This window comes from Lactuca sativa, chromosome 1 (genome assembly GCF_002870075.4).
Source record: "Lactuca sativa cultivar Salinas chromosome 1, Lsat_Salinas_v11, whole genome shotgun sequence".
Taxonomy (NCBI): Eukaryota; Viridiplantae; Streptophyta; class Magnoliopsida; order Asterales; family Asteraceae; genus Lactuca; species Lactuca sativa.
In genome coordinates, this window is record NC_056623.2 from 32,378,537 (window position 1) to 32,391,144 (window position 12,608).

A 12,608-nucleotide genomic window follows, 5' to 3' on the forward strand; every position below is an offset into this window, starting at 1 on the left:
GGTGCTTCATCTACTAGTTAGAAATTAGGATCTGACTTACTATCCTAAATTGAATACTTTTTTTTCAATTGGGTTTTATGTATCAGAAATTAGGATTGGGTTGGACTCTAGAATAGTAAGATATTGTAGGTTTTAATTTTACTATGTAATATCTATAAATTAAAATTAGTATGTAATACAACAAAATACAATTATATATATATATATATACACACACACACACACACACACTCTATGGTCCGGTCCGGTTTTTATACAATTTGAAATCTTAAAAACCGTAAGCCAAATCGTTCACTACGGTTTGAAAATTTCAAAACCGCAATCCAAACCGTACAAAAAAATATAAACCGTAAAACCAAACCAAACCGATGACCGGTTTGGCCGGTTTCACGGTTTCAAACCGAACAACGATCACCGCTACCGTCAACATCAACAACCCAAAAGATAAAATACGAAACATCAAAATGAAATTAACATCAAGAGATGGATGCTTGTTCTCTTTACATGTTCTGAACAAAACAAATTAAAACATCATATTCTTCAAGTCCATTGCTTGTCAAAACATTAGAAAAACAATTCTAAATTTGTGTACGTTTGTTTGTTTTAAGTACCCACATTTGGTGATGGGGTTGCTATGGGTTGGCCATAAGAATATCTCCACTGCCCACATGCCCCACATTTCTCTAGCTTCACATTGTTTTCCAGCGTACAAAATTTACATGACCATGTCTTATACTTGTCTTCAACAGATTTTGGTTTGTGGGTTCCACAGAGCTCACACACCGGAGCCAAAACCTGCCATAAATCATAATCAAACATGTCTTACAAATATAACAACAGATTAATGCAAAAACTGAACAAGAAGGATTTAAAACAGTTCTTACCGGATTCAACAATGTGCACATCATGCACTCCCACCCAGAGGATGACTCATGGATATCATTATCACATCCTCCTGTAGAGGCTGAGGCACTGCTTGTTAAATCAATACAAGTTCTCTCAAGATCATCAAACTCATGGCGACTTCGTTTATTACTTGTAGGTGATGATGTCAAATCAACAAAGCATGATTCTGAATGAGGACCTCTTTTCTGATTAGTCTTGTCACTAGAAGAAGAGGTTACATTCTGTGCATGTTGCACCTGTGCTCTACTTTCTTCCTCCTCAACTATTTCCTCTAGACCACACCATATATCATCTTGCAATCTCCTTTCTGCAGCCATTGCAGCAGCTTGTGTAGGTGTTAGGGCAGACATAATAGATTTATCACCACCAACACGTTTAGGACCTGATGGTCCCTGGCGTGCTCTGTTTTCTGCAGCAGCAAGTGCAGTCCGCCTGAGAGATGAGAGAGGAGGTTGATGAGAGAAGCCACCTAAGCGTCTACCTGGAAGATCAAACCCATCTCCAGAACCTGATATTCCCTTACTCATCAGCTCCTCACATTCCTACATATATGATATAACATCACCACATTTGAATTGATCACACAACAAATAACCATGTAAAATGATGGAGATGTAAATACCTTTCTAAGCTCATCCCAGAGTTTGTAGAACCCGGCATTATGAGGGCCAATGGCATTATGACACAGCTCATGTAGCATTGTATCAAGAACATGATCAAAAGGGTAAAAATCCCAATCCGTGTTTGGCTTTCGAAGTCTCAGCTTCACATGAAGGCCATGTCCCACGTTCAAACCCAGAAGTTGTGGGTTTTTTGGACTACAAAATAGATCACCAACTTATAATATATATATATATATATATATATATATATATATATATATATATATATATATATATATATATATATATATATATATATATACATACAAATTTAGGGATTTAAAATCCTAATGTAATGAAGGAAGAGGATACCACATCTCGGATAGAACCTTAACCCTCCATTTATGCTTGTGCATGATGGGTTGGACCTGTTTGGCGATTTTCTCAAGGAATCTCTTAGCCTCATCTCCGCCAACCTTCCTCTTCAACGTTCTGATTTCCCAAACCTTGTGAAGATCGTTAACATTCATCTTAAATCAAACACCAAATCCGAAATCTGAAAGTGTGCCTGATATTCAAATAATTTCGAATCCGATCGTGTAAAGAGAATTGATTCAAATAGGCTTCCAGAATGAGGAACCCAAAAGGTTCAAAATCAAAACACCCCCCCAGGCCCCGGTCCCTAGTCCCAAAACCCCTTTGACATTCCCTCCTAGGGGTGTGAACGGGACCAAACGGGAGCGGAAATGCCAAACATTCATATGATAAAGACAAAATGTAATCAAACCCAAACTCAGTGGAATCTAATCGACAAAGGCAAAATGTAGTCTCAGTTACTCAGTTGTACCAGAAATCGATAATCACTGAAATGGAAGAAAGATTGAGACGATTGAAACTTCAGAGAGGGGAAATGGGGTTTTAATTAACCGGGAAAACAGGTCGGCAGTCAGCACTCGGCAGACGGAGACGAGGAAGACGACCGGAGACGGTGATTCGGTGAAGACGGACAGGCAATCGAGTATCGACGGACGAACACGAAGCTTTTGTGAGAAGTCAATTCGAAAATAGAAACCCTAAAATTATCATCTATATATACTTTTCACCTTTACGTCGTGAATTGCTGGAATAGTGGAATTCCAATTTCCTCCCCAAACTTCCTCGTTAATATGGTGTCTTCATTCAAATCAAAGGTTGACACATAAGTATTTTTAAAAAAAGTATTGATCAAACTTATTTATTTTTAAGAGCGACCTGGTGGGAGAAGTGAACATTTGGTGGAAAATAAATTTTAGGAGCAAAGACATCCACACTAACAAGCATCTCTTGAACTTGAGCAAATGCTTCTAAAAAGTTACGTATTAGTTTACCCAACGTATTTTTGTTGCATGACAATTAACAAAAGTAACACCATCATTTCTTTCAACATATGATCTATTATCACTCAAATCACACGCCCTGTCAAAATTCTTAAAATGGTGCCTTCCTTGTGCATTATATTATTATCTTTAGTAGGTAATGTTTTCCATTCAGTTGGTATCTTAAATTCATCTTCCTTTACTTGGGGTGTAAGCTTGAGGAAATTCCATATTTACCCCTGAACATGTAATGCATTAGTACCCCTCCATCTTAGCAAGTAGCAAATAGCATAAATTCCCTAACCATTTTACGAATATGGCCATACCCCAAACGAATTAAGTTAAAATAAAAATAGTAAAGACTGCTCCAAATGTGTGGCAGTTAAGTACTAGTATTATTTTCGAGTCTCAAAGGGGATCTTTTAAAGTTCTAAAGGAGTGTCTTGATCGGCGTTTTCAAAGTGGTTACTACAATACAAGTTGAAGAATTAAAATCAAATAATCAATAGGTGCTTAAAGTCACATACAAGGTGTTTACTGATTATTTTTTCCTAAATAATCTCAAAATTGAAATCATGATCAATTTTTGTGAATTACCCTAAACTGTTTACTCTAAATTTGCAGTAATAAATCTAAATGAAAATCTGATAAGTGATAAGATTGTTTTGCTTTCAGGAAAAGTGCGAGAACAATAACACTTTTATTGTAGAGTCTAAAAAGATATGCCAAATATAGAATTTGAAAGGTACCAAAACTGATGTTAAAAAACGACACATATGTAAGGTGTTAGGAGCTTTAAACAGAACAAAAATGTATAAATTTGCTTATAAATAGGTACGAATAGTGCTCAAGATGAAGGGGTCATGCTCTCAAAGAGTAAGGCAGCAAGTTTATCAAGAAGTTAAGTCCCCATCGTGATTTCTTATACAACAACTATAGTAAACCGAACATATTCAAATTTATACAAAATGGAATTTCAGCCGTTCAAAAAAAAGGCAAAATGGAATTCAAGCAGAAGCTAAATTTATGTCAAAGATGCTTTCATCCAGTGGTTAATTGCTTTCAAACCATCATTAAATGAAAATGTCTGCATCCGATTTCCCAGGCATGAAACAGAAACAAATAGCAACACGATTCTTAATCAGTTAATCTATCATCTAGATATTGAATTCTAAATTTTCTAGAATGCAAAGAACGGAAAAAAAAAATTCTATCCACCGAGACGGACACACCCTTTAAGTTATCGATGATCTCTAATAAGGTAAAGAATGAACATCCGAAATAAGTGTACCAATGCCAAGTGAATATCCGAGTTCATCTTTTAGTCGTGACATGTGTCTATAAAGGCATGAATTGGCTACTTTACCCCAATAATGGGTTTTTCAGGCTCCAACCCCTTTTACAGAAAACCAAGGCACCACAATAAGAATCAAAGGCAATGAGGTTGACTTTTGTAAGTATAACAAATAGTGACCAACTCTTAATTAAGAGGAACTTCAGGAAACCCAAAGAAAAGGAAGGGAAGTATACATCCCATAACAGTTTTATTGACACATCTTTTGGTAAAAAACCATAAAATAGAAAGAAGCAAAGAGTCTCTCACTGGAAGTATACCGTTACCCATTTGACTTCTTTCTTTACCACTCGTTCATGATCAAGAACAAATTTTGTCACAAACAAACCGCGTAAGACAGATTACTGGAAAGAACAAATTTTAAGAAAAAACAGAGAAATAGTGTAAACTGAGAAGACTAATTACCAAGACTTGAGCTGCCAAAGTGCAATTCTATGTCAGGCTAACATCTGATGTGCATGCCAGTTGAAATGGAAAGAAAAAAGAAAATAAAATGTAATTATGAAAAGACGAAGAGAAGAGAGAAAGTTGGAAATTAATGTCCCGCCACACCATGGCTGAGAATCAAAATTCAACTATGTCGCTGCTTTTCCTTCTCCCAAAATTGCAAATGGCTGACTAATCAAACGTCCACGAACTTCCTGGCGTAGATGAAGACGGTGATTATCAAAGAAAACAAAATTTTCTAATGTCAATTGCATGAAAAACAGAGAGAGCGCAGACCTCAGATGAAATTTCAGACCCTTAACCTTTAAATTGATTTGTACCGATTGATCCATAGTTTCTTCGGTCTCCGTCAATTCCTAGGTTCACATAATCGGACGATGGTGGTGAAAGAAGCGTAGGTCGAGAGGGAAGATGCACCACTGACCACCGCTAACCACAATGTGGTGGGAATTTTTTTTGGGTTGCTTCATCTATTAGAGGTGGGGTAGGTTCACCACCACAGACCACAATATGGTAGATAACCATTGCCATCAGGTGAACCACTTCCATAGCACAAATCAATTTGGCCTTCAGGAAGATGAACGAGGGATAGCGGTATTATACTATGAAGTGTCGAATGTAAAACATAAGCCATCGATTGATCGATTAGAGAGGAACAGTGGTCGTATGGGCAATATTCTCTATTATCTTTCATTGCATATGTGTAAAGGGAAAAATAAGAAGAGGATATCGGTGATATCAAAAGTGGATTGAAAGCTGTATGTGTTGGGAAAACAAGTTCTAGGTGAAGAGATAAATTGGCGGTGAAAGTCACATCTCCGGTTTGACAGAAGTGGAGGTACAGATGTATAGCATTAGAAGAAACAAAGTAGTGACAAAGCTTTTGCTATGTCATGTTCAAGCACCAAGTGGAAGCTAATGCTTGTTCACAACCGGTGACATTTTCCCTTGGACATGTCACGACACCCCTTTGCATTTTCCACTACCAGTGACATTTTCACCCGTGCCCAGTGGCACTCTAAACCCAACGGTGGGTGAAATTAGAGTAGAGAGGGATAAGAAGTTGTGGGTGGCGCCTGGGTCAATGAGTACCATTACTTCAGCTCCTGCCATTTCCCCTTTCAGTTTGAGAGTTTTTGGGTTGGTTGTCCCATTTACCGAATTCAAACAGATCCCTAAAAGGATAGTGTTTTCTGGAGTCTCTAACTTCGGTTCATTTTCCAGGCTGGGATTCGACTTCTTGAGTCTCATCTTCATGGATTATCAACACACTCAATTCCTTCTTCTTGTAGCGGTGACCAGGGTTCTATTTGTCATCACAACGATAACAAATTCTCTTTTCCCTCGTGTTTTGAAGCTCCTGATTTGTGAGTCTTCGAATTTCAGTGGGTCGGTTCTAGGATGGACTACTAAGGCCTTTTGATGAGTAGAAGGTGGTTTTGATGGGTGTGATGAGGGGCGTCGTTTTCTGGCCAGAAACAGGGGGAGATTTGGTTTCCGATGGGCCTGAGGACGATAACAAATTCTCTTTTCGCTCGTTTTTTGAAGTTTCTGATCCGTGAGTCTTCGAATTTCAGTGGATCGGTTCTGGGATGGACTGCTAAGGCCTTTTGATGAGTAGAATGTGGTTTTGATGGGTGTGATGAGGGGCGTCGTTTTCTGGGCAGAAGCAGGGGGAAGATTTGGTTTCCGATGGGTGCGAGGACAAAGTTTTCCTTCGACCTTGATGGCTATTGACATCGCATGATCAATGGATCGGGGCTCAAACAACTGGACCTCCGACCTAATATCTTCCTTGAGTCCATTAACAAATTGGCCTATTATCACGTCATCCGGAATGTTTCTAAGCAGGTAAAGTAGTTCGATAAACGAATGCTAGTATTCATGGATCGAACCGGTTTGACTTAGGGCTAACTATTGTTGGTAGAGCGTACCTGCTGAATCGGTCGAAACTGTCGAAGGAGGAGCGAACTCAATTGGTTCCATCGCGTGACTGGTCTTCTACCTTGCTCTCATTGAAACCATAAGAGGGCGTCGCCTTCAAGAGCCACCACTTTCGCCTCCATCTTGTCACTCTCTGATAGTTTATAGAAGGTAAAGTATTCGTTCTCAAGATCCACCCATCAAGGTTTTCTCCATCAAACATAGGCATATCCAACTTCCGATACCTCCAGTTGGTTCCACCGTTATGGCTTTCACCCCCCCCCCCCCCCCCCCCCCCCCCCCCCCCCATTTCCATTTCTTGTTCCTCCTCTATATACCTTTGGAGTTTCCTCAATGGATAGAATCGGGATGCAATAACAAGATTTCCTCCAATTTTTGGTCCATCTTCAACTGTATAGAAGCTATGGAGTCATCTTGGTGTTGAATCTGATTACATTGGTTCTCCAGTCGATCATACAAGGTCCCTAGTTCCAACTCCAGCGATTCAACCCTCTAAAGTTAAGCTCCTCTAGTCTCTTTTCCTCCTCCTTTCTCTCTATCCATACTCCCAGGTGAGTGCTCTAATACCAATTTTTTATAGACTAATGCAATAACAAGAATAACAAGAGCCAATATAATTTGTATTACTCTTTCTTGAAATGGAACATACATGACAAGGAAATAAATGATAGAAAAAGATAGTGGTAGCTATCCAAGATGCTACAATCTCCTAGGGTGTAGAAATTTCTATGAATGATGATGTGATCATGAGCTAAGGTTATTCCCCATTAATAAGGCACGAATGACACCTGGGACTCCTTATTCCTATTTTGCCCCTCCTTCGTACTTCTGCAAACATATTGGATTGGCTGGTGGTCCCCCATCTCTGGAAATGCTTTTATGTTTTTTTTTCCTTTGGTATGTGAATTTGAGTGGTGGGTGCACAACATACTGACATATCTCAAACTTCTAGACATAGAGTAAGTTGACATTGGTATTGTTTTGGATCATCATGTCCATTTTCCAAATCTTCTAATCCTCCAAACCATTTCCCTTTGGTCAAGTCTAACTCACCTCACAAGCTGTAACCATTCATAATGAGGAATCCAAGATTTTGAACTCTTCTCATTACATGAAAGGCATGGCTGAAAGATTGGCAATAGGTTTAATGCTCACATGAGCAAAAAAGCTTCATTTAGATATTATCGATTTGTTAAGGTTTGATCTAGGGTTACCTCATGATTTTATCCTAACTTTACTTCCTGAGTTCCCTGAATATTTTCAGATTTGTAATATGGGTAGTAAAGGGTTGTGAAGTGTTTGGTGTAGGATTGGTTTCTTGTAATGTCAGTGTTGGAGAAGAAAGCAATGGAGGAAATTAGATCGGTGCTCCGCAAATCCTGAAATCTTGTCCACATCTTTTATTCACCTCCTCAAGTGAGATCTCACCTCCAAAAGTCCCTGAAATATCACAAAAGTGTACGAGTGAAATAGTATCAGGGAAAATCCCGAAAAAATGTAAAATGCATGAGTTTAAGCCTAGATGCAATGCATTTTTATGAAATAAAGCTACAAAATGGGTGCATGAAATGCACATAACAAATCTCCCCAAGCTTGAACATTTCTTGTCCCCAAGAAAGAACAAGAAGAATTTAGGCCGAAAAGAACAAAAAAATTCAAAACCCAAACTTTTGAAACTTAATGCAATAACCAAAACAAACATGAAAGAGATCCAACCCAATTAACCTCATTTTTGTAGCATAGTTGAGAATGTACCTATCGTGCCTTGAGTCAACTTGGCATTAGTCCCACAATATTATATATAACAGTAAAAAGAAGACTTTTGGCCACTCCCTAATGCAACTCAACATAATCAAAAGTCACAACATTTGTTCACTCTTACAAGTATTGAATCAACACATGGAGCAAATTATGGTCTTACTCTCTTGAAAACACATGTGATGAAAAATATGCTCAACCATATTTATTTTACAAAATATGACAATGACCGATTTCAGCTATTTGTTGGTTAACAACAATCTTTTTCTAAAAAATCTTTTCTAAAAATTCCCTAAAATTTACCCAGATTGGTTACATATTTCAAACCACTTACACCAGTCAAAGTAGCTAACAGTTAATCCCAAATGTCATAAGTTCAAGTCCAAGTCCAAGGGAATCTTTTTGGCAACCAAGCATTTTTCCTAACGCGAGGGTATATAATGATGCATATTATTCAATTAAACTATAACTAATATAAATTAATTATATATACATAACATCTAGTTATATTTTTCCTACAAATAAAGCACATGGCTTTCTTCGAAATCCACGTAATGGACTTCCAATCAACACATCCAGACCAGATGACCTTAGTGTGCTAGATTAAAAGAGATCCCTCGGGTTTACTTGCCCGAACATCAAAGGCCACAGAGTAGCTTTATTTGAATACCTATACATATCTATGTATTTTTTTTTGTTATTATTAAGTTCATGACTTTCTATGGAACCCGTATAGCGAACTTTCAACCCAATCAGTCCCAAACAATTCAATTTTAGGCAATTAGATGTAGAAAACCCCTCAGAGTTTACTCATTCGAGTCCCAGAGGTCACAAATTAACTTGATAATATATATATATATATATATATATATATATATATATATATATATATATATATATATATAACAAAAGCTAAGGAAACACATAATACTCTTTTTAATTTATTCGCTAGACTTATTTCTTTATATTTTCTTCCTTGACTTTTCTATTATGGGGACATCTCACGGTCTATTACCGTGAGGGGCTTCAAAGATTTTTTTTTTCGAGGGATTGATGTCAATACGCAAAGGCCCGTAAGTATAGTTGGAAACTATGTCCCCAAGTAAGGTATTTAAAAGGGAATAGGTAGAAAGGACTTTTTAGAGTGATGGGAGGTTCGGGTAACTAAAATTTTATATTGTTTTTATGATTTCTTGAATTTGACATTTTGGGTCCTATTGAGCACTTACTATTCATAAGACCAGTCACGTGTCCCAAAGGTTGACTCATACCTGTCGTTATGCTTTGGTGTCAGAAACCTTTTCATTTTCTATTTTGCACGAGTAGCTCCGGGAAGTGTGCTCGTGTGTGATTAGCTTGCTTTGAGATTTTCAATGAAAAGAGCAGGTCTAATCTCAAGGTGTAACATCCTGTTTCGAATTGTCCGTGGTTAGGGATCGTGGGCCACGAGCCGGGCATGAGGAGGTCTCGGGTTGCGGCAAGTTGCTAGAAGAGTAGGACATCTCGTTACCTTTCCTTAGGTATGCGAATCTTGGGAATCACAGTTGCATCAAGGGAGCTAAGGAAGTTTAGGGTTTTGGCAATAAGAGCCCCTAAGTTGAGAAACGTTGCAGCGGAGTACGTTGGGCGTACATATGTGTATACTTAGCGTACGTGTACGCGTGATCCTTAGGCAAGAGCCACCCAATACGCTGGGCATACCAGGGAGTATGCTGGGCGTACTAGGCGCAAAGTGGGAACCCTAATATTTTGAGTGACCCTATATAAAGAATGAGATGGCCTCATTCTTGGCTACCCACCCCAGAGAATAAACCTTCCAAAACCTTTAACCTTCGTCCATGAGAGATTATGAGTGCATGAGAGCCCTTGAGGATGACTTTGTGAAGTCTTTAAAGTGATGAAGGAGCATTGAAGGGAAAAGAGTTGGAGTTCAAACTTTGGATCTGAGCTTTTATGGGGATGGAGCATCAAATGAAGGTATAAAGTTTAGAGCTTTCATACTCCTTTTGATTATGCTTAGTATGGTCCATTTTAGGGTTTTTGGTCCCAAAGCTTGAAGCTTTGTGAGTTGTTAAAGTCTAGAGCCCATTATCTGTCCTTTTGAGTGTTTTTGATGGAGTAGTTTCATAAAAACGAGATCTTGAAGGTTAAGATCAATTCATGCATGAGTGGAGAGCTTAATGAGTAAAGAGAAGGAGTATTTTGTGTGTTGTGTTCACACCAGCCATGTAAAGGCTAAAAGTCTCTGACTTTATGGAATAAGGACTGTTAGGGAGCCTAGATCCAAAAGATGGGCTAAGGTCTTATCGGGTTAAGACCAGGGGAAACGGATCTTGCAAACCGAGAGAACGCCCCGCGTACCGGGTTCAGGTCCCCGATCAGATTCATGCACGCTGGAGTACGCTAAGCGTACCAAAGGGGTACGCCCCGCGTAACCCCTCTGTGGGCTTTTGGGCTAGACTTTGTTGTGGGCCTTAGACGTTGGGCCTGAATCTTTGGGTTGTGTAATTGAGACTATGAGTAGAGAATATTATAATTAAGCCTTGGGCCCTTGTGTTGGGCTTGTCTTGTAGATTGAGGTTTGGGCCTCAGGGAAGCCCATTTATTATTGGGCCTTGGTGGGCCTAATGGGTTTAGGACAGTGATGGGCTGGTCAGTGGTCTATCTTTAGACCTAATAAGTGAGAAGTTAGGCTTAGCTCCTAATTGAGATAATTGTTGGGTTGGCACAGGTTTAGAGGCCAATGCGTAGCAGCAGTGTTTGTAGGAGTTATTCTTCTCCCGATGTGAGTCTTCTCACTATACTTTACCTTGAGTGGTAGTTATGTGTGACCGGAAGGTCTTATGTGCTTACTTTGAGTATTATGTTATCCTGTTGTATGTGACATGCTATGCATTATGTCTTTGTGGTTTATGCTATGCGGAGTTTATAGACCGAACCGAAGGGTCCAACGATTTATGAGGCCGGAAGGCTTAAGCAGACCGGACCGGAGGGTCCAACGAGCTTAGGACCAAAGGGTCCACAGAGTTAGGGCCGGAGGGTCCACAGAGTTAGGACCGGAGGGTCCATAGAGTTAGGACCAGAGGGTCCACAGAGTTATAGCCTTGAGTGGCTAATATGTGTTGTATGTGGTATTTTGGGGAACTCACTAAGCTTCGTGCTTACCGTGTTATGTGTTACGTGTTTCAGGTTTTTCTTCTCAGGATCGCGGGACGGCACCGGCTCGATTGTACACACCAGAGAAGAGTTAGGAGGATCATGGATTAATAATGAAGTTGTGCTTTGTAATTCAATAAAAGAGATTTTTATGAGATATGTTATGAAGAGTATGGATTTTAAAAATGAAAAATTGTTTTAAATTTTCACGTTGTTACACAAGGCATACGATTCACTTACCAACTCAATTGTTTTTTGAAGACTAGGTTGTCTTGGATTGGATCAAAACAAACATAGAATAAAATATTTTTGAAATTATTGTTTTTTGTATTTTAAATATATGTAATGCAAAAATTTAGATGAAAAAATATAAAATTAGGATAGAAAGAAAATTTTTTTTTGAAAAATTTTAAATGCATAAAATGAGAGAAAAATAAAAGGAAAAGGTAAAACAATATATGCAATACATGCAACGAGATCTATTTGCATGGATGAATTCCCCTCTCAAGCTTAAAATATAGCATCGCCATCGATGCTCGAAAAGGGATAAACCATCTAATTATCGGGGGGGGGGGGGGGGGGGGGGGGGGGCGTGGAAGATGGCAGCTGGGTTGAGAATGGATCCAAAATAGTCACAAATGCATGGATGGATTCTCCTCCCCAAGCTTAAAATATAGCATCATCCTCGATGCTCGAAAAGGGATAAACGATATAATTATCGGGGGGTGGTGGAAGATGGTAGCCGGGTTAGGAATGGGTCCAAAATAGTCACAAATGCATACCAATTGGATTTTTAAGCAAAGTATGAAAGATTAAAGATATGAAAAGAATTTACCAAATCATTCATAGAGCCTTGCAATTGTGGTGAGAACCTCCTCTTCATCTTCCCCAAGCTATCTGTGAAATCTTTTTGGAGCCCGAGATTCATTTTTCTAGGCATAAAAAACAGGTTTAAAATCATTTGGGACATTAAAAGTTTGAAATTTACCAAAAACTAAACAATTTTAAAAGAAAGGAAAAAAATACCCCCGGGTTTCCTCCCGGTTAGCCACCCTTTTTTAAAGTCGTTGGCTCGACATGGCCCCT

At 38.8% G+C, this 12,608-nt stretch overlaps 1 protein-coding gene across 2 annotated transcripts; it reads right to left on the reverse strand.

Annotated features, from left to right (window-relative positions):
• Positions 1–445: 445 nt before the first annotated feature.
• On the reverse strand, positions 446–6,860 carry LOC111913524 (DNA-dependent metalloprotease WSS1). Of its 2 annotated transcripts, none has more exons than XM_023909229.2 (5): positions 4,941–6,860; positions 1,881–4,854; positions 1,529–1,724; positions 885–1,448; positions 446–795 (listed from the first exon to the last, which is right to left on the reverse strand). In XM_023909229.2, exons 2-5 carry the CDS (start codon positions 2,036–2,038, stop codon positions 604–606), a joined length of 1,110 nt encoding a protein of 369 aa, XP_023764997.1. In that variant the 5' UTR covers positions 2,039–4,854; positions 4,941–6,860; the 3' UTR covers positions 446–603. The 2 variants fall into 2 exon arrangements, with proteins under 2 accessions (XP_023764997.1, XP_023764996.1); XM_023909228.2 differs by having other exon boundaries at positions 1,881–4,858.
• Between the last annotated feature and the right edge of the window lie 5,748 nt (positions 6,861–12,608).

Coding starts and splice junctions, on each gene's coding strand:
- LOC111913524 (XM_023909229.2), bottom strand. CDS start 2,038: ATGAATGTTAACGATCTTCACAAGGTTTGGGAAATCAGAACGTTGAAG. Junction 1,725..1,880: donor AAGGTTCTATCCGAGATGTG/GTATCCTCTTCC, acceptor TCTATTTTGTAG/TCCAAAAAACCCACAACTTC. Junction 1,449..1,528: donor TCTGGGATGAGCTTAGAAAG/GTATTTACATCT, acceptor TCATATATGTAG/GAATGTGAGGAGCTGATGAG.